This window comes from Nelumbo nucifera, chromosome 2 (genome assembly GCF_055504915.1).
Source record: "Nelumbo nucifera cultivar China Antique chromosome 2, China Antique-T2T, whole genome shotgun sequence".
Lineage (NCBI taxonomy): Eukaryota > Viridiplantae > Streptophyta > Magnoliopsida > Proteales > Nelumbonaceae > Nelumbo > Nelumbo nucifera.
In genome coordinates, this window is record NC_142650.1 from 70,246,811 (window position 1) to 70,274,667 (window position 27,857).

Sequence of the window (27,857 nt, forward strand, 5' to 3'; positions counted from 1 at the left end):
TCTTCAGACTGGACAAGAGCATAGACCTCCTTAATTGAAGGAAGATCCTTAGAACTTAGAATTTGTACTCTGATGGATTCATAGATAGGATTGAGACCATGTAAAAAAGCAAACACTCTTTGCTGTGAGACAAGTTTCTTATACAATTTTGCATCTTCATCACACTTCCAATCAATATTCTGGTAATGGTCCAACTCCTTCCAAACAGTTGTCAAGTCAAGAGTAATAAACTGATAAACTCCTCTCCCCCTGTTTACAAGTAGATGAAGCTGCTTGCAGTTGATAAATCTTGGCATAGTATCGAAGTTCAGAATATGTGGATTTTGCCTGTTCCCAGATCTCATTTGCAGTTTCAGCCCAAATGAAGTTCTTCCTTATTTGCGGTTGCATGGAAATCAAAAGCCATGACATAATCATACTGTTCTCCTGATCCCATCTATCATGTTCTGCATTTCCAAAAGGTGGTTCTTTGATTCTTCCATTTATGTAGCCTATTTTTCCCCTTGCAATTATGTATAGATTGATCCCCCTTGACCACTCTAGGTAGTTTAACCCATCAAGAGGAACAACAGCCATAGGGAAGGATAGGTCACTGCTCCCACTCATTCCATTCAGCATTGTAGAGATTTCAGATGTAGTTGAATCTTCACTATTCATGATTCTAGGTTTAGAAGTACACAAAACCAAAGGCACACTGCCTTACAGAGCTGCTATAGTCCACAACCAGGCACTTGCTGATTTTCGATTTCACAGAGAACCAAGCACAAACATTGCACCTGCAGTACTAGGTTGTATGACCTACACTGTGTAGGAATCCACAGAATAATATACGAACTGCACTTGCAGTGTAACCAGGTCTGAATGACCTACAGTTTTACAACTTTAATGCAGCTTCTCAGCTGAAAAAAAAAAAAACTAAGTAGAAACAGCAATACGAGTGGTGGTTCACCACACCTAATCGGCTGATATCCACTTTCCAGGGCAGCCGAACAATCACTTAAGATTTAGGGTTCATCAACAGTCCCTTAGAGAGCTGAATAGAGCAACACACAATCGGAGGAAGGGGGACAGTCCCTACTCAGATTTTGGGACATTAACAGTCCACCGAAAGAGTGCAAGAAGAGAACCATAAACAGAAAAAATTCAGTTTAGTACCTAGGTCACCCGAACTGTGAATAGGCAGTACAGTCATGGACTCAAACTTCTCTTCAGGTCAGAACCCCCCTTCGTACATCTGGGATGGTTTTCTATAGTCTTCTTAGCCGAGCAACACCAGTTACCAGCACCTAAGGCTGAAGGATGAAGGAAGAACCCTTTTCTGCGCTATGAAGTTGAACAGTCAGCTTTCTTGTAGCAGAACCCTACTCGGCAGTGGAGACTAACCGCAGCACTAGAGAATGCTTCCTCTTCCTTGTCTTCGAGCATCTGGACTATAGCTTCTATGCAGCAGTGGAGAGAGACCTCAGCTGGTTGTTTCCAGGCCTGGACGGTCCTGCTCTGATACCATGTTGAGCAGGAGAAGGAGAAGAAGAAAGGAAAGAAGGAAGAAGGAAGAAGAAGAAGAAGAGGAGGCTATTGAGTTAAGGCCTCAAAAAGAACTACTTCAGTCGAGTGAAGCATTGTATTTATACTGTACTGGTCGTACAACACAAGAGGTCTACAAAATTACAAAAATACCCCTGCAGGCACTAAACCTGTGTACAGTACATATAATACACCTATCAACAGATGCCCATGATTAGAATACAACATCCCTTTCCTAGACATACCTTCAAATAGGAAAATATTCTATTCTTTGCTTTCATATGAGATGATTTAGGCTTGTGCATATATTGGCTGACCACACTCGCAGCATATGATATATCTAGTCTAGTCAGACACAAGTCGAGAAGGCGATTGACAAGCCTTTGATACACACCTTTGTCAGGAAGGACATCTCCACCATCAACTCCCAACTTATGATTGGGATCAATTGGAGTTTCAGCCGGTTTACAATTTACCTCTTGAAGCAGATCAAAGACATATTTCCTCTAAAAAATATAAATGCCCTTCTTTGACCTTCCAAGGTCCTTAATTTCAAATTCAGTAGCAAGAAAAGACTTCGATTCAGCAATTCCAAAGATATCATCCCCTATGATAACAATATCATTGACATATATTATCAACATAGTCACTTTTCTATTTGCTCTCCTAATAAACAAGAAATAGTCAGATTGTGAGAAGTCAATTTTCAAGACAGCTTTTCTAAATCTATCAAACCAAGCTCTAGGGGACTATTTAAGGCCAAAAAGGGATTTCTTCAAATGGAAAGCCTTTCCTTCACTCCCAAGGATGTTCACTCTTGGAGGAAGTTCCATGTAAACTTCTTCCTGAAGGTCTCCATTAAGGAAGGCATTCTTAACATCCATTTGATGCAAGGGCCAAGAATAATGGGCAGCAAGAGACATGATAACTCATATTGAATTCACCTTGGCTACTAGAGCAAAGGTTTCTTGGTAAACAATGTCATAAGACCAAGTGTACCCTTTTGCTACAAGTTGAACTTTATACCTTTCAATTGAGCCATCAGTTTTATGCTTCACTATGTAAACCCACTTGCATCCAACAGGAACTTTGCCTTTTGGAAGAGAAACAATTTCCCATGTCTAGCCTTTTTTTTATCAATAACAGCACTTTAATTAAAAGAGATAAGAAGATACAACCAGAAAGGAGGGGTAAAATGTCTTAACCCTCCCTTTCAAACCCGTAAAACATATTACAAAATAGCAAAAAAAAAAATTAGATCTTCCCACCCCCTATTTAGCCAAGGAGTCAGCCATGGAGTTGGTACTCCTCTTAGCCCATTGAAACCTTATGGTCATGTTCTGAGTTAGTTGCTTGATTTTCTTTCATTTGAGAACTTCCACATGCTGGACTCTTCCATCTACAACCATCTAACAGTCAGCTGGGAGTCAACTTCCACCAGCAACTTGCTAATATTCAACTGCTTAGCCCTTTTGACTCCTACAACTACTAGGATTTCAGCTCTCAGAGAATCCCCCCAGCCTATACGTCCTGAGAACATAGCAATAATTTGCCCTTCTTCGTTCCTGAAAATACCACCTATGCCTAAAGGGCCTGGATTTCCTTCACTACTACCATCAAAGTTCAATTTGATGAAACCCAAGTCTGGTGGAATCCAAACAGGTCTGATATCACTAGACATAGGAGTTGACCGAGCCACTTCTTCCAAGTTTCTAATGATGTTTCCTACTGAATAGGCTTCAAAAAGCTTCAAAGACTTGACCCAATGAGCCACCCTGACATATACAAGTTCTATGAGGGCTTCCCTGCTTTTCTCTTTCATGAAATAATCTTTGATTTCTTTCTTCCCAAACCGTCCAACAAACAGCAGCTCTAGCGCATCTCCACAAAATTTTACCTCTTCTTTAGACCCCTCACTAGAGTGGAGCTAAACAAGCTTTGCACACTTGAAAGGGAGGGCCACTTGCAACCAAATAAAGAAAAGAACCAACACCAAATATCTAAAACAAAGGGGCAAGAGACAAGCAAGTGATAGCAGCTTTCACCATTCTTCTTACATAAGATGCACCAGTGTGGGGATAAACACCAATTAGGCCTTTTCTTTTGAAGTAGGTCACAAGTGTTACACTTTTCTGGGATTGCTTCCCAACAAAAAGCACCTACCCTAGGAGGGATGGGGCTACCCTAAACTTCCCGAACTGAAAGAAAAGGCCCAAGTACCGGATTATACTGTGTCAATGCTTTGAAGGAGGAGCAGGAGAAGATACCTGAGGAAACAAGAGACCACACCCTGGAGTCCACAATGGAAGGTTCAAGGACTACCTCATCCAAGATTTTAAGCAGATTCGAAATGGGTTCCAACTCAGAATCTCTGAGAGCCCTTCTGAGACCAAAGTTCCAACCAGTAGCGGAATTAGACAAGTTAGAAAATGTTGCTACTGGTTCATTTTTAAACCTAGACAGAGCAAACAAAGAGGGAAACTGCTCTTTCAAGGGAAAATCCCCCACCCAAGTGTGTTCCCAAAAAAATATCGACAAACCAGAACCAAGACCGTAACTAATAAATGGAAGAAAAGACGACAGGACAGCATGAATCGACTTCCAAGGGGAGGCTCTTGAAGCCCTAGATGATAGTCCCGGATCCTAGCCATCTGCCTCTTGCCCATGAGTACTTAGGATTATTTTAGCCCACAAATTTTCTTTTTCTTTGGACCATCTCCATAACCATTTCCCTAAAAGAGCTCCATTCTTCTTCCGCAGATTTCCCAGCCCCAGTCCCCCTTCACTTTTAGGACTATAACTAGATCCCACCTAACTCTATGGTCCTCTCTCTCCTCCCCAGATTCCCATAAAATGTCCCTCATTAATTTTTCCAACTCCCTACAAACTCCTTCTAGGATTCTGAGCACTAACAAGAAATATACTGGAAGGTTTGCCAAAGTTGACTTAATCAATGTTATCCTGCCCCCCAGAGACAAGTAGTTCTTCCAGGAAGCTAGCCTTTTAGTGAACCTGTCAATCACCGGATTCCAAAAGCTCATTTTTCTAGGATTGTCTCCCAAAGGAAGCCCTAAGTACTTCAGTGGCCAATGAGCTATCTCACATCCTAACACTCGAGCCCTTTCCTCCACCTCTCCCTCACTCATATTAATACCAATCACACAACTCTTACCCAGATTTACTATGAGGTTGGTCATTTGTTCAAACACCCTAATCACCATCTTCTTATTGCACACCTAGCTAATCTCCTCCCCATCACAAAACAGAATTGTGTCATCTGCAAATTGTAGGTGAGTGACCGGAACCCTATCCTTCCCCACTCTCCAACCAATTATCAGATTTTTGGAGCCTACCCTCTCAATAAGCCTCCCTAGCAGTTCAGCAATTAGGGTAAAGAGAAAAGGGGAGAGAGGGTCCCCTTACCAAATACCCCGTATAGTTGGAAAGTGATCCACCACCTTGCCATTTACTAACACAGAATAATGGCAAGTCCTAATGCACCCTTTAATCCACTTGCACCACCTTTGCCCAAAACCACAAGCCTCTAGCACTTACAACAACAGAGACCAATCAACCAGATCATATGCCTTCTCCAAGTCCAACTTACACACTAGCCCTTTCTCACCTCTACTTATATAGTCTTCCACACTCTCATTTGCAATTAAGATTTGGTCCACAATTTGTCTATTCGTCATAAAGGCACCTTGGTTATAGGCGATGATCAAGGGGAGCACCTCTCTAATTCTTTTGGATAACACCTTAGCAATGATCTTGTAGAGGTTGTTAACCAAACTGATGGGTCTGAACTCTTTAGGATGAGAATCCCCAACCTTCTTCGGTATTAGTTGAAAAACAGCCCTTCGAAGTATGGGACTGTATAGGATTAGATGGAAAAATCAAAAGAAGTAAAACAGCTGAAAAGATTGGTAGAAGATGAAGAGAGAGCTGGCAGCAAAGAGGGTTAGAGAATGAGAGGTTCGAACTAACTCTCCCTGGGCCCAGAATAAGACCAATTACAGAAAAGAACATAAATATAACATAGAATAACAGCCTATGGGCCATTCGGCCCATCTTCTCTACACTCCCCCTCAAGCTGAGCATAGATGTTAATCATGCCCAGCTTGCCAGTGTCATGCTGAAGCCTTGCCTTGGGAATTCCCTTGGTGAGAAAATCTGTCAACTGTCCTTCAGAAATGATGAAGGGAAGATACACTTCACCCGAAGAGACACACTTTCCTTTCCCGGAGAGCCTTTCAAATAACACAGAATTTGTTCTGCGGCTGCCCTATGAGTATCTCTGGGAGCATGCATGAACTGGCTAATACAACTGACAGCATATGCAATATCTGGCCGAGTCATGCACAGGTACAGGAGTGTCACCCCAAAATCTTGTAGGAACATGTGAGGAAAACAAAAAACTCCTTGCAACTTCAACAATATGCCTATTTTTCCTTTCAGCAACTCCATTTTGTTCAGGGGTTCTAACACAGGAACTTTGATGAATAACCCCCATGTCAAAGAGATAGGAGGATAAGTTCTTCTCAAAATATTCTTTTGCATTGTCAGATCTGAAAAATTTAATCTTGGTATCAAACTAGGTTGAAACAAATTCATGAAATTGTCTCACAAGTCTTGGAACTTCATCACGAGATTTCATCAGGAATATCCAAGTGAACCGAGAAAAATCATCAATAAACAAGATGAAGTATCTGTAGCCCCCCATAGAGGATAAGTGGTAAGGCCCCCACATATCAAAGTGCACAATATTAAAAGGAAAATAAGATCTTTTATTGCTCAACGGGTAATTGTTTCTACAATGCTTTGATAACTGACACGATTCATAATGAAGACTAGACACACTAATTCCCTTGAACAATTCAGGGAATAGATGATTTAAAGCAGAAAAAGACAAATGACCCAAATGACAATGACACAACATAATTCGACTGGCAGACTCTGAAGAAATAGAACCAAAAGCAGCATTCTTAGGCTGATCAAAGCATTGTCCCGGAGTATCGAGCAAGTATATTCCATTCGCTTCATGGAATCTGTAGCCTTGATGGTTCCCTTACAAGAAATAGAGGCAAGAGAACCGTCGACTAAGGTGATTTTATCACGGTCAGGAAGCAAATCATATGAAACAAACATAGTAGAAATGTTGGTCATGTGATCAGAAACACCTGAGTCGATAATCCAAGGGGTCTTAAGATTACCTGAAGTGGTTGCATGATTAGCAGGAGCTCTTATACCTGAGTGAGCAAATACAGAAGTGGCTGAACTTCCTGAAGGGTTGGAAGATGAAGTTACACCTTCGAGATGACTGATCATCTTTCCAAACTTTTCATACTCAACTTTCATGGCCACCAACTGTGCACAGGCAGACTCAACTTCAGTATCTGGACTAGTGGCTTACATTTGCACTCCCTGTCCTTCTACTATCATGTTTCTTCTGGAACCGAATAGGAACAAGACTAAGATGTAATTTCCAGCACTTGTCTTTGGTGTGCTTTGGCTTTCTTGCAATATTCACATACAACTTCTTTCTTTCCAGAGCCACTAGGAGCCCCCACAACTCCTTTGGGTTTAACCCCCATATTTGCAAAGTGATCACTAGTGCCAACCCCTTGAACCTGTACCAGCCTTCTGCTTTCTTCACTACTGACCAAAGCATACGCTTGTGACAATGAGACACTTTCCTTGGGGAAAATATTTTGTTTTGTGATGTCATATTCTGGGTTTAGTCCAGTTAGGAACTTAAACACCCTGTTTCTTTCAATTAATTTCCTGTAGGTTTCTGCATCATTGGTAGTGTCCCAAGTTACAGCTTCTATTAGATCAATTTCTTGCCACAATGACTTCAAGGTTGAGAAGTATACCGCAAGGGATTTCTCCCCCTGTCTCAAATTCTTCACATCACTTCTCAATTTATAGGCTCTGGCTACATTTAGTTTCTGGGAATAGGTTTCTGCAACACTGTCCCAGATTTCCTTTGCTAAGTTCATCCATAGATAATGTTGACTAATCTGTGGCTGCATTGAATTCACAAGCCACCCAATAACGGTGTAATTCTCTTGAATCCATTTCTCATAAAAGGGATCATCCACTGGGGGAGCCTTGTTGCTCCTAGAGATAAACCCCCACTTTCCTCTGCTACATATATAAATTTTCACAGATTGTGGCCATGCCAGATAGTTGGTTCCATCTAGTTTAACCGTGGTCACAGTCAACAAAGAATCAGCTGGGGTTCCCAAAGCATGTCCATATTCAGCAACATTCTTACTCTCAATATCTGAGGAGTCCATCATGTAAATGCTTCAAATAGGGTTTCAGTCAACTTCTACTAGTGTACTGAATGTGGATGAACTCAGATTGGGTTAAATCAGCCTCAAACACAGCAACTCACAAGGCCAACTCACACCTGACAGCCGTGAGACCAAGCTCGGTAACAGCTCTTTCAAGAAGAAGATGGCTTGATTCAGCCTTCAAGAGGTAACCAGCGGACCTCCAAACACTGTGTACCCGATTGGAGTACCTTTCTAGTTAGGGATTCTAGGTTCCCAACAATAAGTGCCCTAAAGAGAGCAAAACACAGTCCGCAGTAATTAAAGGGGCCTTTTTACGAACACTGTGTATGCAGCAGAGAACACCCCACTGTCACCAAGTAAGAACCACCTCAGGAGTAGTTTGTATAGGTCCAAGAAGCAACTAAACTGAAGTAAGAAATTGCACCACTGAGGTTTCGGCAACTTGACAGTCCAATAGGGTGAGAAAACAACCCAGAAATCTCTGAGTTAAATCAGGTTAACCACAGCCGAACAGCTGAACAAATTTAAAGGGGTTTCGAACACTTCAACAGTCCCCAAAACCAGAAATATAACACAGGGATAACTGAATGCAACTTACAGTCTTATCAATCTCTGATTTGAGCTCCAAATCAGGCCAAACAGTCCTCTCTGATTCTTCCTGGTCACCGAACCACTCTCCAAGTGATTAGAGTCTTGGGCACCCTCCAATGACCTCCAAGAATCAGACAAACAAGTTGAAACTTCCAGCCCTAGAACACCCTCATGCAGTCGGCTAGACTATACCCACATGAGAGCCACGCCAAGTTCAGGCTTGCTCTGATACCAAGTTGAAAAACAGCCCTTCGAAGTATGGGACTGTATAGGATTAGATGGAAAAATCAAAAGAAAAAAAACAGCTGAAAAGATTGGTAGAAGATGAAGAGAGAGCTGGCGGCAAAGAGGGTTAGGGAATGAGAGGTTCGAACCAACTCTCCCTTTAACATTCTAACACTATTTCATTAAGTTAATGTTTGAATAATTACAAGGGAGGCCCTTGGTTGGGCAACAAATTACAAAAAAACATAGCAAAGAAGAGGATGGGCCCAGAATAAGGCCCATTACAGAAAAGAACATAAATATAACATAGAATAACAGCCTATGGGCCATTCGGCCCATCTTCTCTACAGTATTAAAGCAATAAAAGTAGAATTCAAGCCTAGGTTTATAACACCTCTTCCAAAGAATTCCAAGAACATTGCTTGAATGTCAGCCTTAATTATCTCCCAACAATCTTGATAAAAGGCCATCGTGAAGCCATCAGGGCCCGGGGCTTTGGATCTATCCATAAAGAAAATGGCTTCTCTAATTCCTTCCAAGTCAAACTCTCTTTCCAGCCACAACATCAACTCATTAGGGAGCTTAGGCCAATCCAACCCTTCAATCCTTAATCTCTTCTGCAAAGACTTTCTAAAGATGGATTTAAAGTGTTCCACAAAAGCCCCGGCAATCTCTTGCTGTTGTGTTAAAACTGTCCCATCAACAACCAGTTTAGATATGGTGTTCTTCTTTCTTCTGCCATTGGCTATTGCATGGAAAAATTTTGTATTCCTATCTCCTTCCTTCAACCATTTGTGTCTAGATTTCTATCTCCAACTTACTTCTTCTTTGAAGATTATGTCCTCCAGGCTCTTCCTTAACTCCCACCTCATTTCTTTATCTCAGTCCCCATAACATCCTCTTTCTTCCTTAGCATCTAACTCCTCTATTTTACTTATCAACTGCTGCTTCTTCTCTTCTAGCCTACCAAAGTGGAGAGAATTCCATTCCTTAATTTTGACCTTGAGCTCCTTCAGCTTCTAATGGAATTTCATCCCTTCCCAATTTAATTTCAGGTTACTTTCATTCCACCAAGTTTTCACTTTGTCTTTGAAGTCCAGGTGAAGTAGCCACATATTTTCAAACCTGAAGGGAGAGGGCCCACTACCACCAATATCAGACTTACCAATCATTATTGGCCAATGATCAGAAGTAACACTGGATAGAGCCCTTGACACCAGATCTCCCCAATGCTCCTCCTAGTCTATGGTGAACAAGAATCTATCTAATTTGGAGCAGATAGGTTCAGCTTGGAGATTAGACCAAGTGAAGCTATTATGAGAAAGGGTTCAATTCCTTTTAACTCAAAATCATTAATGAACTCATTGAACTTCCTCATACTAGTAGTGCTCTGTAGAGAAGATGGGCCGAATGGCCCATAGGCTGTTATTCTATGTTATATTTATGTTCTTCTCTGTAATGGGCCTTATTCTGGGCCCATACTCTTCTATGCTCTGTTTTTTGTAATTTCTTGTCCAACCAAGGGCCTCTCTTGTAATTACTCAAAGATTAACTTAATAAAAGTGTATTAGAGTGTTAAAGGGAGGTTTAAGTTCGAACCTCTCATCCTCTAACCCTCCTTGCCGCAGCTCTCTCTCTCTCTTAGCTTCTCTAATCTTCTCTTGTTTGTTCTTTCTAGTTTTCTTGCACAGTCCCATACTTCTAGGGCTGTTTTTCATCTTGGTATCAGAGCAGGCCTGAGCTTGGCGTGGCTCTCATGTGGTTATAGTCCAGCCGACTGCATGAGGGTGTTCTAGGGCTGGAAGTTTAGACTCATTTGCCTGATTCTTGGAAGTCATTGGAGGGTTCCCAAGACTCTATTTGCTTGGAGAATAGTTCGGTGACCAGGAAGAATCAGAGAGAAGGATTGTTCGGCTTGATTTGAAGCTCAAATCAGAGATTCATTCAACTATAAGTTGCTTCAGTTATTACTGGGTTATTTTGTCTGATTTGGGGAGCTATTAAAGTACTCGAAACCCCTCTATATCTGCTCTGTTGTTCGGCTGTTGTTGGCCTGATTTAACTCAGAGATTTATGGGTTAATTTCTTATCTTGTTGGACTGCCAAGTGGCCGAAACTTGTTTAGACTCAGTGGTACGAGTCTCTACTTCAGTTCAGTTACTTCTTGGACCTATACGGAGTGCTGTTGAAGTGATTCCTACTAGTTAACAGTGGGGTGTTGACTGCTGCAAATGTAGTGTTTGTAAAAAGGCCTCTTAAGTACTGTGGACTGTATTTTGCTCTCTTTGGGGGCAATTATTGTTGAGAACCTAGAATCCCTAACTAGAAAGGAACTCCAACCGGATACATAGTGTTTGGAGGTCTGCTGGTTGTCTCTTGAAGGCTGAATCAGGCCTTTTTCTTCTTGAAAGAGCTTCCACCAAACTTGATTCTCACGGCTGTCAGGTCTGAACTGAGTTTGTGAGTTGCTGGGTTTGTTGCCGATTTAACTCAATCTGAGTTCATCAACAATCAGTACACTAGTGGAGGCTTATCAAAACCCTAACTGAAGCTTTTACATGATGGACTTCTCAGATATTGAGAGCAAGAGTACTGCTGAATATGGACATACTTTGGGAACCCCAATTGATTCTTTGTTAGTTGTAACCACAGTTAAACTGGATGGAACCAACTATTTGGCATGGTCACAATCTGTGAAAATTCATATTTGTGGTAGAGGAAAGTGGGGGTTTATCTCTGGAAGCAAGAAAGTTCCCTAGAGGATGATCCCTCTTATGAGAAATGGGTGCAAGAGAATTACACTGTGATTGGGTGGCTCGTGAATTCAATGCAGCCACAGATTAGTCAACATTATCTCTGGATGAACTCAGCTAAGGAAATTTGGGATAGTGTTGCAAAAACCTACTCCCAGAAACTGAATGTACCCAGAGCCTATAAACTAAGGAGTGATGTGAAGAATCTAAGACAGGGGGAGAAATCCCTTGCGGCATATTTCTCAACCTTGAAATCTCTGTGGCAAGAAATTGATTTGATAGAGGCTGTGACATGGGATACTCCCAATGATGCAGAAACCTACGGGAAATTAGTTGAAAGGAACAGGGTTTTTGAGTTCCTAACTGGGTTAAACCCTGAATATGACATCACAAAACAAAATATTTTGTACAAGGAAAGTTTCTCATTATCACAAGCATATGCTTTAGTCAGCAGTGAAGAAAGTAGAAGACAGGTATAGGTTCAAGGAGTTGGCACTAATGCATTTGCAAATATGGGGTTTAAACCCAAAGGAGTTATAGGGGCTCCCAATGGCACTGGAAAGAAGGAGGTTGTCTGTGAATATTGCAAGAAGCCGAAGCACACCAAGGACAAGTGCTGGAAATTACATCCCGGGCTTGTTCCTGTTCGATTCTAGAAGAAAAATGATAGTAGGAAGACAGGGAGTGCAAATGCAGCCACGGGTACAGATGCTGAAGTTGAATCTGTCGGTGCACAGTTGGCAGCCATGAAAGTTGAGTATGAAAAGTTTGGAAAGATGATCAGTCATCTTCAAGGAGAGACTTCATCATCCAACCCTTCAGGAAGTTCAGCCACCACTGCATTTGCTCACTCAGGTATAAGAGCTTCTGCTAACCATGCAACCACCTCAGGTAATCTTAAGACCCCTTGGATCATAGACTAAGGTGCTTCTGATCACATGACCAACCTTTCCACTTTGTTTGTTTCATATGATTTGCTTCCTGGTCGTGACAAAATCACCTTAGTCGATGGCTCTCCTGCCTCTATTTCTGGCAAAGGAACTGTCAAGGCTACGGACTCCTTACTCCTATCTTCCACCCTTCATGTACCTAGATTAAATACCAATTTGTTATCTCTAAGTAGCTTAACCAAGTCATTGAATTGTTGTGTAACCTTTTTTCCTTCTCACTATGTTTTTCAGGATCTGGAGTCTCGGAAGGTGATTGGGAGTGGCCATGAAGCGAATGGAATATATTTGCTTGACACTCCTTGACAATGCCTTGATCATCCTAAGAATGCTGCTTTTGGTTCTACCTTTTCAGAGTCTGTTAGTCGAATCATGTTGAGTCATTGTCGTTTGGGTCATTTTCCTTTTTCTGCTTTAAGTCATCTATTTCCTGAACTGTTTAAGGGAATCAATGTGTCCAGTCTTAATTGCAAGTCGTGTCAGTTATCAAAGCATTGTAGAAACAATTACCCTTTGAGCAATAAAAGATCCTCTTTTCCTTTTAATATTATGCACTCTGATGTGTGGGGGCCTTACCACTTATCTTCTATGGGGGGCTACAGATATTTCATCTTATTTATTGATGATTTTTCTAGATTCACTTGGATATACCTAATGAAATCTCACGATGAAGTTCCAAGACTTGTGAGGCAATTTCATGAATTTGTTTTAACTCAGTTTGATACTAGAATTAAGATTTTCATATCTGACAGTGCAAAAGAGTATTTTGAGAAGAGTTTATCCTTTTATCTCTCTGACATGGGAGTTATTCATCAAAGTTCTTGTGTTAGAACCCCTGAACAGAATGGAGTTGCTGAAAGAAAAAATAGGCATATTGTTGAAGTTGCAAGGAGCCTTTTGTTTAAATCACATGTTCCCACAAGATTTTGGGGTGATGCTGTTCTCACTGCTACCTATCTCATAAACCGTATGCCATCCAGGGTTTTAAGTTTTAAATCCCCCTTCAGTCTTCTTCATCCAAATAAGGATCTCTTCCCTATTCCTCTTCGTGTGTTTGGTTGCACCTGTTATGTTCACATTACAAGTGCCCAGAGACATAAGTTTGATCCAAAAGCCCACAAATGCATCTTCCTTGATTATTCCCCCACACAAAAGGGTTACTGTTGTTTTGATCCAAAGACTGGCACTCAGTATGTCTCAATGGATGTCACCTTTGATGAACTTTCTCCTTTTTATGGGTCCTCTCAGGAAGGACATTGTCAACAGGAGTGGAGTTTGTCACAAGTGTTTGCTCTTCCTCTCCCTGTCCCAGTTGAGTCTCTTGATGAGCCTGTGTCCCCACCAAATGAATTAAGGGAGGATCAGTCACTTCATTCTCCTTGTCCTAGTGCTCCTTTCTCTTTACCTCCTTGTCCTACCCACAATCCCAAGGTGTATCAAAGGCAAAGATCCAGGAATGAGTAGGTTGTTTCCCTTACAACAGATGAGCCTTATACACTTCCAATCACAGATGAGACAACAGGTGTTGTTTCAACCTCTTTGGAACCATCTTTCCCGGATCTTGATGTTCCCATTGCTGTTAGGAAAGGAAAACGGAAGTATAATGCACACTGCATTTCCAAACACCTTTCTTATGATCTACTTTCTCCTTCATACTTTGCCTATCTCTGTTCAGTTGCTTCTAACCCTATTCCTAGGTCTGTGTCAGAAGCTCTTGAGATTCCAAAATAGAGAGATGCCATGGAATCTGAAATGGTTGCCCTACACAAAAATGACACTTAGGAAGTGGTGGATTTGCTTGAAGGGAAGGATCCGGTTGGTTGCAAGTGGGTCTTTACCATTAAATACCGAGCTGATGGGACTATTGAGAGGTACAAGGCCAGACTGGTTGCCAAAGGCTACACACAGACGTATGGGATTGATTACTTGGAGACCTTTGCTCCTGTTGCTAAGATGACATCTGTGAGGGCTCTCTTTTCTCTGGTAGCTCACTTTGATTGGCCCCTTTATCAGTTGGATGTAAAGAATGTGTTTCTGAATGGTGACTTACATGAGGAGGTCTATATGTCTCTCTCTCCAGGAATGTATGGAAGTGATATGCAAGGAAAGGTATGCAAATTGAAGAAATCTCTTTATGGCCTCAAACAGTCTCCTAGAGCATGGTTTGAGAAATTTAGAACAACACTTCTTAAATTCGGCTATACTCAGACACAGTCAGCTCATACTCTTTTTGTGAAGAGAAGTGAATCTCTGGCAGTATATCTCATTGTGTATGTTGATGACATTGTTGTGACTGGTAATGATGCCTCAGAAATTCGTGCTCTTAAGTCTTTCCTTCGTACAGAATTTGAGATTAAGGATCTGAGGGAGTTGAGATACTTCCTTGGCATAGAAGTTGCTAGATCCAAGGATAGGATTCTTATCTCCCAAAGGATGTATGTCCTTGACTTGCTCTCTGAAACTGGGAAGATGGGTGCTAGACCAGCTGCAACTCCTATTGATATGAGTCACAAACTTTCCGCTTCAGATGGAACATTGTTGGAAGATAAAGGGGTCTTTCAGAGACTTCTTGGGAAGCTCCTGTACCTGTGCATGACTCAGCCAGATATTGCATATGCTGTTAGTTGTATTAGCTAGTTCATGCATGCTCCTCGAGATACTCATATGGCAGCTGAAGAACGAATTTTGTGTTATTTGAAAGGCTCTCCAAGAAAAGGGATTCTGTTTACCAAGCATGGACATCTGAAACTTGAAGCTATACTGATGCTGACTGGGCTGGAAATATTGATGACAGAAGATCTACTTCAGGGTATTGCAGTCTGGTGGTTGATAATGTTGTCTCTTGGAGGAGCAAGAAACAATTAGTTGTGGCCCAATCCTCAGCAAAAGCAGAATATAGGGCCATGGCACATGGAGTTTCTAAACTGTTGTGGCTAAGGTCATTGATGGAAGAACTTGGGATTGATTATGACAAGCCAATTATGTTGTACTGTGATAATCAGGCTACCATCAACATTGCCCACAACCCTGTAGAACATGATAGAACTAAACATATTGAGGTTGATAGACACTTTATTCGAGAAAGAGTCTCTTCGGGTGAAGTGTCTTCCATTCATTACTTCTAAAGGACAATTGGCAGATTTTCTCACCAAGGGTATTCCCAAGGCAAGGCTTCAGCATGACATTGGCAAGCTGGGCATGATTAACATCTATGCTCAGCTTGAGGGAGAGTGTAGAGAAGATGGGCTGAATGGTGCATAGGCTGTTATTCTATGTTATATTTATGTTCTTCTCTGTAATGGGCCTTATTCTGGGCCCATACTCTTCTATGCTCTGCTTTTTTTAATTTCTTGTCCAACCAAGGGCCTCTCTTGTAATTACTCAAAGATGAACTTAATAAAAGTGTATTAGTGTTAGAGGGAGGTTTAAGTTCGAACCTCTCATCCTCTAACCCTCCTTGCCGCATCTCTCTCTCTCTTAGCATCTCTAATCTTCTCTTGTTTGTTCTTTTTGGTTTTCTTGCACAGTCCCATACTTCTAGGGCTGTTTTTCATCTTGCTCCTTTGTCTCACCTTATTGCTCTCTTCAATGAACCTTAACACATTGAAATCCCCTCCCACACACCACGGCCCCTCCCACAGACCTCTAATATCTCCCAGTTCCTCCCAAAGCTCCTTCCTTTGTTTGTAATCATTGGAACCATAAACATTGGTAAGGACCCACTCAAATCCATCTGACACCTGCTTAAATTTGACAGAAATTGAGAACCTTCCCAATAATTCTTCCACTCCCTCACTACTTCATCCTTCCACAAAGTAATTAACCCTCCATATGAGCCCCTCCTGGGCTCATAACCCACCTCAGTCCATTCACTCTCCACACACTTCTAGCCCACCTTTTGTCAAAAGTCATAAGTTTAGATTCCTGAATTAAAACAATATCTGGATTTTCTTTCTTTAAAACTTCCTTTATTAAGGCTCTTTTTCTTACACCCCCCAATCCTCTCACATTCCAGCTTATAATCTTCATTCCTTCCACAGCTCTACCTAGCCCCACTCCCTTTCCTTCTAGTAACCTCCTGTTCTTCCCCTCCCTTTCCTCACTCTAGCCTCTGTGCTCACGTTCACTTCCAAATTTAATTTCTCAGCTTCGCCCAGCCTTCTCTTCCTCCTATTCCCACCATCTTTTTCAGCCCGTAAATACCCTTTCAGCTCGTTTAGGTTTCTCACCTTACAACCTAACTTTTCTAAAAATTCAGCTAATGACTGTACTTCTTCCTTTCCCTTCTCTTCCTTTTCCCCCTTACCTCACTCCTCCTATTCCCCTCCTCCTCCATCTTACCATTGTCCTTCTTAGTTTCCCCTTTGGTTATTTCATTTGGAACTGCTCTCCCCACCCTCACCACCTTCTCACCCCCCTCCTATAACTCCCCAACCTCCTCAGTATCAGCCTCTGGACCTTGGGTATAAAGCAAAGGGGCACGGCTGGGATCTGAAAGACAAACATCACAGGCAGAGCAAACATTAGTATCTAAAATCGAAACCACGACCATACCTGGGATTGAAGGAGAAGGAGAAGAGACATCCAACTAGGTAAGTCCATACACTCTTCGTGTAGGGCTTATTTGGTTGGCACCTAGGCCAACTTCACCTTGTTCGTACTTCCAAGGCTCTGTCGTTCATCCCCGTCTATGCCGTCTCTACTCGAATTATGATGAGCAGCCTCTACAACGTGCTCTGAGAAAAGGATATCAGTATTCAGGGCATCTTCCAACTCTCCTTGATGATCTTCCCACTAAAGTTCAGCTTCAACATCTGAGTCTGACATCTCCTCTAAATTGTTGCAACTTACCCATCCGTCCTCCTCGTCTTCACAGTCTTCCTTACTCCCCTTGGAGAACCTCGGGTTTGGCCTTTCTCGTTCTGATCCATCTTCATCGCCTTCTTAGTGTTTTGTCACTGGTAACTAGCCCAGCTTCCTCTTCAATAAGCTCCGGTTGCCTAAAGAAAAAATTCGGTTCCAAGGGGTCGGGCCACATGAAGAAGATAGACCCATATTCTTGTCTATCAACGGCTGAGTAGAGATTCGACTCACGTGACCACTTAAGTGGTCACATGAGTCCAAAAGCTGATTGTGGCCCTTCAGCTCGATGAGAACCACCCGACCCGAAAATGAACCAGTTGGTTCAAAGAGTGTGGTGTGTAGCTCGAACTTAGTCTTGGGCCGAACCCCCCCTCTCTGGTCTGACCTGGTTACCCCTTTGACCAAGTCCGCATAGGAAAAAACAGTGGTAGAGTTGTTTTGGTTTTCAAAAAAATTTGAAAACTTTTCCACAAATGCCTCTTTGGTTTTGGCCTTCGACTTTTCAGCTTCCTCATTCAGAGAAACCTTCACTCCAGCAGCTGCCACATGTCCAGACTTCCTTTGCTCAAACCTGCCAACTGTAACCCATCTTGCCACGTCATCATCTCCCTCAAGCTTCGACCTCCCCAGCCACTGCAACGTTTCAACTTCCGAACTCACCCAGACTTTATACCAATAGCCTTGGAACTTCCTCAGGCTTCATTCCAACAACTCTCAAGTGTGCTGCCCTCAAATCTGTGGTCTTATACGACAAAAGAACACCGCCCATCACCTGCACCAGATTCTCCAAGGTTGATTTTTGCCAGAGATGAAAGGGTAAACCCAGCAACTTCAGTTTAAAGCTTCCATCTACAACAGCAACATCATTTGAAAGAGGACACCAGTTTTCAATTCTTATAGGACCTTCACTCGTTTCCGACATAGTGAAATCCATCAACAACTCACCCACATCAAGGATTGCTTTCCTATCTTTGAAAGGAATAAGGATGACCGTCTAGTTCAATCCAAGCTTCGTTGTCACCTCTTCTAGCAGCCCCTTCCAGTCCTTCACCTCCTCCCTCATAGATAAGATGTATTTCTTTTCCTAGTTTCCTTTCTCCCCATCCAATGCAACTCTTGGTTCTGGGATAGTAAACGCCACAATTGGCTTTCCTTGGGTTCCCACTATGTCTTCTAAGCCCAGCCTCTCTAGTCTCTTTCTTCTTTCTGTCATCTCTTCTTTCTTACTTTGTCCGCCAACTACTCTCTTTGTTTGCACCTTCACTGCCTTCAATTCCTTACTGACTAATCTCCTGTGTAGAGCATTAGCCACCGTTGTCCATCCCTGCTGCCGAACACCTTCAGGGATAACTAATATCTGTCTCTTCCTTTTGTCGAACTTCTCTTCCAAGTGTAGAGAAGATGGGCCGAATGGCCCATAGGTTGCTTATTCTTTCTTGTTATTTATGTTTCTTTTCTGTAATGGGCCTTATTCTGGGTCTATCCTGTCAATATTAAGTTCTGTGTAAATTCTTGCCTAACTAAGGGCCTCCTTGTAATTATTCAAATATTTCTAATAAAACAGTGTTAGGGGGCTGAGAGAGGGAGAGTTCAAAATCCTCTTCTCAGACCCTCATTGCCAAACCCTCAACTCTCTTCTCTTCAGTTTTCTTCATGGTATCAGAGCATACCTGAACTTCAGTATCCTAGGGCTGGAAGCTTGACTCATGTTGCCTGATTCTTGGAGGTCATTGGAAGTGCCCAAGACTTGAATCTCTTGGAGAAGTGGTTCGGTGGCCAGGAAGAATCAGAGAAAAGAAAAAGGGGAAGAGGAACAGTTCGGTTCTGTTGAAGCTCAAAACTGTAAGTTGTACTCAGATTTCTGGGTTCAGTTTTCTTTTGGTTCGAAATTGTAAGTTGTACTCAGATTTCTGGTTCGAAACTGTAAGTTGTACTCAGATTTCTGGTTCGAAACTGTAAGTTGTACTCAGATTTCTAGGTTCAGTTTTCTTTTGGTTCGAAACTGTAAGTTGTACTCAGATTTCTGGGTTCAGTTTTCTTTCGGTTGTTCTGTATTGCTTTCGACTGTGTTTGGACTGTTGAACTGTCCGAAAGCTTTGGTTGTTCAGGTATGGCTTGCTTGGCTTCCAAAGCCTCACCCTGGATCATTGATTCTGGAGCCTCGGACCATATGTCTTGCTTGGCTTCCAAAGCCTCACCCTGGGTCATTGATTCCGGAGCCTCGGACCATATGTCTGGGACTCTTGATGTATTTTCTTCCCTTTCTCGCTCCTCCACATCTCAGTCAGTTACTCTTGCTAATGGTTCTACATCTCCAATTTGTGGTGTTGGTGATGTTGATTTCTCCTCCATGTCTTTAGCATCTGTTTTATATGTTCATAAGTTTTCGTTTAATCTTATGTCTGTTAGCAGATTAACCAAGTCTCTTGATTGTTCTGTAACCTTCTATCCTTCTTCTTGTGTGTTTCAGGATCTCAAAACGGGGAAAAAGATTGGTGGAGGGCATGGCTTTTCAGTCGTCTCTTACTCCTCTCCAATGGCACTGCAGACTCGGTCATCCCTCTCTCAAGTCTTTGAAGTTGCTAGTCCCTTCGTTGAGTCATCTTTCATCGTTAGATTGTGAGTCATGTCAGTTGGGAAAACATCATCGAGTCTCATTTAGTCCAAGAATTGATAGTCGTGTCTCTAGTCCCTATGCTTTAGTTCATTCTGATGTATGGGGTCCAGTTAAAGTTGTGTCATACAATGGGTTTAAGTACTTTGTAATCTTTGTTGATGACTTTCCAAGGATGACATGGATCTACCTTATGAAAGACCATAGTGAATTGTTCTCTATTTTTCAGAAATTTCATGCTGAAATACGCACTCAATTTGGTGTTCATTTGAAAATACTTCACTCCGATAATGCCAAAGAATACATCTCCTCACCATTTCAGCAATACCTAGAACATCATGGAATAATTCATCAAACTTCTTGTGCCTACACCCTGCAACAAAACGGTGTAGCTGAACGGAAAAATAGACATCTTCTTGAAATTGCTCGGTCCTTGATGATCAATATGCATGTCCCAAAGCATTTTTGAAGTGATATTGTTCTTACATCCTGTTTTTTGATAAATCGGATGCCCATGTCAATCCTTGGAAGTCAATCCCCTTTCTCCGTGTTGTTTCCCACTTTGTCTCCCTTTCCTCTCACCCCAAGAGTCTTTGGTTGTGTTTGTTTTGTTCAACACTTGGGGCCTGGAGTAGACAAGTTAGATGCTCGAGCTACAAAGTGTATTTTTCTTGGCTACTCGAGGACTCAGAAAGGGTATAAGTGTTATAATCCAAAATTTCATAAATCGTTTGTGTGCTCTGATGTCACCTTCTTTGAATTAGTTCCATTTTTCTCAGATGTCGGGGTCTCTTCTTCTCCCTCTGTGGTTCCTCTTCCTGTACCGGTTATGGACCCTCTTCCCGTAGCTCCCATTCCTACTGCAGATGCACATCATATGCCTGTTACTACAGAGAGGCCGCCAATTACTCAAGTGTATACCCGCAGAAGTGCTTCGGCCCCTCCTCCACTTCAGCACCTGTCGATAGATCCCGTTACTGCCCCTTCTCCCTCAGATCTTGATCTTCCTATTGCTTTGCGGAAAGGTAAACGTACTTGTACTTCTCATCCCATTTCAGACTATGTTTCCACTGCTCACCTTTCTGCTTCTCATTACAAGTTTATATCATTACTCTCATCGGTTCCCATTCCCAAGACTGTACAGGAAGCCCTTACCTCCCCAAGGTGGAGGCAAGCCATGGAAGAAGAACTCTCTGCTCTACAACATAATCACACGTGGGAACTCACCACCCTTCCTCCTGGTAAGCACATTGTTGGGTGTAAATGGGTCTATACAGTAAAGCATCTTCCTGATGGCAGTGTGGAACGATTGAAAGCACGGTTGGTGGCCAAGGGCTATTCTCAGTTATATGGTGTGGACTATATGGAGACATTCTCTCTTGTGGCTAAAATTGGTTCAGTTCGGGTGTTGATCTCATTGGCTACTATGTATGATTGGCCTCTCCTACAACTTGACATCAAAAATACCTTTCTACATGGTGATCTTGTTGAGGAGGTGTATATGGAGCAACCACCAGGGTTTGTTGCTCAGGGGGAGGCTGGTAAGGTGTGCAGGCTCAAAAAGGCAATCTATGGACTAAAACAATCTCCTCGTGCATGGTTCAGCAGGTTCAATGAAGTGGTGAAGGCCTTTGGGATGAAATAGTGTCAGGTTGATCATTCTGTGTTCAGCTATAACTCAAAAGATGGAAAAATCTTGCTAGTCGTGTATGTGGATGATATTGTCATAACTGGAAGTGACAGCAATGGAATTGATAGGCTGAAAAAATTCTTACAGGATCACTTCAATACAAAAGATCTGGGGAAGCTAAAGTACTTCTTAGGAATAGAAGTTGCGAGGTCAAAACAGGGGATCAACCTATGTCAGAGGAAATATGTTCTTGATCTACTTGAAGAAACAGGGTTGTTAGGTGCTAAACCAACAGAGACTCCTATGGAACTCAATGCCAAAGTGTGGATGCAGGTGAAGAGTTTGATGATCCTGGAAGATACAGAAGGTTGGTGGGAAAGTTGAACTATCTGACCATTACCCGACCAGATATATCATTTGTTGTGAGTGTGGTGAGTCAGTTTATGCAACATCCCCGAGTTCCTCACTGGGAAGCTGTTCTGAGAATTGTTAGGTACCTAAAGGGTGCTCCAAATCGTGGTTTGTTATACCAAAAGGGAGGAACTCTTGAGATAGTAGGGTACACAGATGCTGATTGGGCTGGCTCTATATCAGACAGGAGGTCAACCACAGGGTATTGTACCTTCCTGGGTGGCAATCTTGTAACATGGAAGAGCAAGAAGCAAACAGTGGTGGCAAGAAGTAGTGCGGAAGCAGAATACAGGGCTATGGCCCATACCACATGTGAACTAGTATGGCTGAAGAACCTACTACAGGAGATGGGTTTCTCAATTGACAAACCCATGAAACTATACTGTGATAATCAAGCTGTTGTTCACATCTCATCCAATCCTGTCTTCCATGAAAGAACTAAACATATTGAGGTGGATTGTCACTTTGTGAGAGAGAAAGTGATAAGTGGGGTAATAACTACATCTCATGTGAGCTCAGGAAATCAGTGGGCAGATCTCTTCATTAAAAGATTGTCTCGGGGAAGAATAGATTACATTTGTAACAAGCTGGGACTATATGATATATACTCTCCAGCTTGAGGGGAAGTGTTAGAATGCTCGAGTTAGGGGTATTTTGGTCATTCTGGTGTATCTTATTGAAAGTGAAATGTCTATTGTATCTGAGTTTAAGTTATGTGTCCCATCTTCTATGAGGGACAACATTATCTTTCTTGTAACTTAAGTTTTATGAATAAAAGTCAAGTGGGTCGACTAGGAGAGTGAGACTTTCACTTTAATCTCTTCTAGTCTGGTCAAACATTCTTCTCCTTCTTTCTCTTTTCTTTCTTCTTCCTTCTTCTCTGCTTTAACCTAGAATGAACTAGGGTTTATTCACAATATCCACATCTCCTTGAACATGCTATCTCACAAACATGGATCTTGTTTTATACTATCTCTAGCAATGTCCTTGTTTCTTACTTCTCAACGTGACTAGGTTTCCTCCCACAAAGATACGATAACCACTAGTGAATTTTCTATCATCAACTGATCCAAGCCAACTAACATCTTTATATACTTCAACCTTCAAATGCCCATTTTTCTAGAACAACAAACCAGCTCAGGGAAACTTCTTGAGATACCTAAGGATCCTCTCGGCATCCTCTAAATGAGTGGTCTTAGGGGCATGCATGAACTAGCTAAGGGCACCCACAGCATAAGCAATGTCAGGTCGGTTCATAGACATAAGAACCTTTCCACAAGTCTCTGGAATTGCTTCACATCTATTGCAGATTTGCAATTTACCAATGGTAATCACCCAACATGTGATTTGGATCAATGGGATAGTCAATTGGTTTCACTCCTAACTTTCCTGAATCCTATAATAGATCTAAAATGCATTTCCTCTGTGAAATGAAGATCCCCTTTTGTGAGCGGGAAATTTCAATTCAAAGGAAATACTATAGGGACCTAGATCTTTCACCTCAAACTGAGTGGCTAAGAATTCCTTAACTTCTAAATTTCAGCCTTCCAATCACCAATGACTACTATGTCATCAACGTACACTATTAAAGCTGCAATTTCACCTTACCCCCTCTTCACAAATAATGTATAATCAAACTAGCACTACTTAAAGCTTATATGTTGCACAGCTAAATGAAAGCTATTGAACCAAGCCCTTGATAATTGTTTTAAACTATACAAGGACTTCTTCAGCTTGCACACTTTCCTCTCATTACCCTAGGCATAGAAACTAGGGGTTGGACCATGTACACCTCTTCTTCAAGATCACCATTCAAGAAAGCATTTTTTATATCCAACTAGTGAAGATCCCAATCAAGATTAGTTGCCAATGAGAAGAAGATTCTGATAAAGTCCATCTTGTCTATTAAGAAAAATGTCTTTATATAATCTACTCAATACACTTAATTAAACCCCTTTGCCACTAACCGGGCTTTATACTTTTCCACTATGACATCAGCCTTTTGTTTAACTATAAACACCTACTTACATACTACTGGTTTCTTTCCTTCAAGAAAATCTATCAACTGCCATGTACCATTTTTATATAAGGCATTGATCTCTTTTTTCATTGCATCTGTCCATTCAAGTGTAAATAGAGCCTCTGCCACATTCTTAGGGCTAGGGACACCACACCGTTAATGGAAAAGAGAAAGGCAAGGAAAGAGAGTGATTGTGCAGGTCCAGCCAGTGCCACTCCTCCTAAGAATCTTTCAATTGGATGTGCCACAACTAAAGATTCTGAGAACCTATTGGACAACAGTTTAGAACAAGAGAGAGCTAGAATCTGGTCCTTAATCCTGGAAAACCTATTTAATTATCAAAAAAAATCCTGGAAAACCTATTTGACCAGACCCTAGATATGGAGAATAGCGAAAATAGAGGAAACCACCCCATCACTTAACCAAATATTGTACCCCAAACTTTAACCCATGTGGGAGCAAGGAGGCTGAATCAGGAGGGGAAAGAAGAGTCAGAAGGAAAGAGAAGAGTGGGAAGGAAGATTGAAGGAAGTAAGGTATATATGAGGAAGAAAGGAAAGAAAAGAAGGAAGCAAAGCGAGATAGATAAGTTTAAGTGTGGAATAAATTATGAGAAGAAGGAAAAGAGGAGCTTGAAAAGAAAAAGAGGGGAATACTTGGCAGCTATTGTTAAGGGGTCACAAGCAGGTTGAAATGAAGATAATCAGGTGGAACGTAAGAGGTCTAGGAAGTGCCAAAAAGAGGAGGACAATCAGGAATACTCTCAAAAAAGAAAGACCAGACCTGATCTTGATTCACCTTTCTTAAAAGAATTCCCACCATTTGTATTTGCAACCCCCTTGGCTATCAAAGCAATTGGCTCCCCCTAAGAACTATTTACCACATTTCTCGTACTCTCCTCCATCTTTACTTCCCAAGATCTACACCCTAATAGATTCATACATTGGGTTCAGCCCAAAATGAAAAGCAAACACCCATTGTTAGGAGACAAGACACTTGTAGGCTTTGCCATCCTCATTACACTTCCAGTCCATACTCTGATAATGGTCCAACTCCTTTCAAATTGAGGTCAAATCTGAGTAATATAGTGAAAAACTCCTCTCCCCCTACTTATAGGTAGTGGATTCAACTTCCAACTAATAAACCTATGAATAAAGCCACTACTCGGAATACGTGAACTGGCTTGTTCCAAAATCTCATAAGCTATGTCAGCCTACATGAAGTTTCTTATTACTTGGGCAGCATAGACACTAGAAGCCACTCTCCCAATTCCACTTGCCATACTCAGCACTTCTAGACTTTGGTTCCTTAATCTTCCCATTGATATATCCTATCTTCCCCCTTGCAGTGATATAGAGTTTAATCCCCTTTGACCACTCTAGGTAATTGATACCATCTAGGGGAATAACAGCCATAGGGAAGTTCATGTCTAACCCCCCAATCAACCCACTTTGATTTGAAGAGACACCAGAGATAGAAAAGTCCTCAAAAGACATGATAGATCCCTCAGGCCAAACTTATTCAGCTAAGAAAATACTGTAGATAGGGAAGAACCATCACCAAGATACCAGGTGTACTACAAACCAGGACTAGAGGAGGTTAATTTCTCCAGTCCACACAGAGTACTAAAGCTGGAAACACAGTGGTTTATGTTTTGTTTGAAGGTGTTGCCTTAACAATCTTAACAGCCTGTACTTTTTTTCTTTTTTAGTGAAATATTTTCTTTTACTATTTCACGGGGGTGCATACTAAAAATCCAATCTCTTTAAGTAGGTACCTTAACCACACTAGCTCACAAGTCGTATGTGCCATGGCTCTATAGTCAACCTCAGCATTGCTTCTTGCCACAATTGTCTGCTTCTTACTCTTCCAGGTTACCGAATTACCTCCAAGGAAGGTACAATATCCTGTGGTTGACCTCCTATTAGAGGTAAAACCAACCCAATCAGCATCTATATAACCTTCTTTTCCAAGCTTCCCTCTAAATTTGTACAACAACCAATGTCCCAGAGTTCCCATTAAGTACCATACAATCCTAATAACTGCATTGCAATGAGTTCCCAACACCAGCTCCATACAACATTGCTGGCATTACAACCATTTTATAGAATTTTCCTTTTAGCCTTTTAGCCTGAGTGGTTTTTGCCCATTACATAAGACTACGGATGCACCAATCTGTTTCGCCCATCCTACTCTAGTTGTATGGGAGACACCCTCCTCAATCTCTCCTCTGTTATGAATTATTAAACCAAGGTAACAGAAATGGTCCCATTTTACTGCTTATTATCAGAAAAATAAATAGGAGAAATCTTTTCCTTTGTAATCTTTAGGATGGTTGAATCTTGTTTGTATAGGCATTTCCTAAAACAGATTCAAAAATAGCTATAGGAAGAATGTTGATTTAGATAGAATCAAGATGTGAGACTGATGAAAAATGGCACAAGCATTAAAAAAGCATATCCTCGAGAAAATAAGAAAAGACACAACTATAATGAAAAAGAAACAAAACTTACTTGCTCAACATCACGCTCTGGATTCCCATAACTAACTGGATCTGCCATTCCATCTGAAACAATTATTAAGAAACCACCAGAAAAGCGTTTGTGTCTCAAGCAACTGCATCAGGTTTGACAACTTTGGTACCACAGTCTTCATAGATGAAAATATCATCTACCTGGGCCTATCATCACATTTCCCAATTTTTAATGTTAAAAGCTTCAAAAAAAGGAAAATAAGAAGACTCTCACCAAGTTCTCAGCAATCAATAGTGAAACTAAGAATCTTGTAATTCCAAATTATGCATAATCCTATCATAACATGGGGATAATGCATCTCTTGAGACAACAACAGAACTTGTTTCTGTAATTGAATTACTGATGTTTTAAACAAATGAACAGGCTATATGTGATCCCATTCAAGGTTTAAAATGCCGATCGTCCAAATATAAGAAACATATCAGAAATGTTGGAAGTATCGTATGGAAATATTGTAAAAATTATAGACATTATGGAAACATTGTAAAATATGCAAAATACAGAATGATATTTTATGAAATGATAAAAGTAGCATAGGAACACCTTTTCAAATTATTATCTTGTTCCAAATCTCTAAACAAAGTTAAGAAACTAAGGTTATAGACAAAAGAATACATTCTGAAATTGCCCTGTAAACCTTAAGATTCAAAGCTTCATGATAGAATGAGTTAAAGAAAAAGTTGAACTCATAAAAAATGTAAATGATTGTAATAGACCAACCAAATAATCTATTACACAAAAAAGCTAATATTTAACTTCATGTTTGAAATGAATATTGAGCTAGCTCAATGTGGTAATCAGTAAGTCAGGCGGGCAATAACATTGTTACTCCATATATCTACAATATTGTCACCAACTTATGTTATAATACTATCTCTTGTACTCTAGTGTTGGTAGTGTTTACTAGGAATATGTCAATTCCAGTAAAATTTCATGTTGCTACCCATTGAAGTGGAAATGGAAATATGTCATGGAAACGATCTCTTGTACTCCAAATAGTGATGGTAGTGTTTATTGGGGAATATGTCGATTCCAGTAAAATTATCATGTCACTACCAACGGAAGTGGAAATATGTCATGGAAATATTAGGGAAATTAGGTAGATCTTAAACCATGATCTCATGGAATCAAATTATCAAATTGATAATCCACAATTAAGTTCGTTGGAATCACAAAATTGATATGCATATCGAAGATTGAAGCAAACTATATCCAGAACCATGTTAATGTCATATACACAAAAGTGGAGAATTTTTTATCAATAACTTAAGTTCATTAATAATCAAGCCAAAGGAAGATACAAAATGGATGAGATAAACTCTCTTAACTCCCCCAGATAGAAGTCGTAAAATGAATTACAATATAGCCCAAAAATTAGAGTTTCTTCCCACCCCTTGTGTAGCTAAAGCATTAGCCATGGAGTTGGCATCTCTCTTAACC

General features: G+C 41.1%; 1 protein-coding gene across 3 annotated transcripts in view; it reads right to left on the reverse strand.

The window, feature by feature from the left end:
* The window catches only part of LOC104601488 (PH, RCC1 and FYVE domains-containing protein 1-like), a 147,619-nt gene that overhangs the window by 115,737 nt on the left and 4,025 nt on the right, over nt 1–27,857 (reverse strand). For all 3 annotated transcript variants that reach the window (XM_010264844.3, XM_010264843.3, XM_088898278.1), the window contains exon 3: nt 26,397–26,563. In XM_010264844.3, coding sequence (XP_010263146.1) covers nt 26,397–26,444 — 48 coding nt within the window. In that variant the 5' untranslated portion in view covers nt 26,445–26,563. The remainder of the gene's footprint in view (nt 1–26,396; nt 26,564–27,857) is intronic.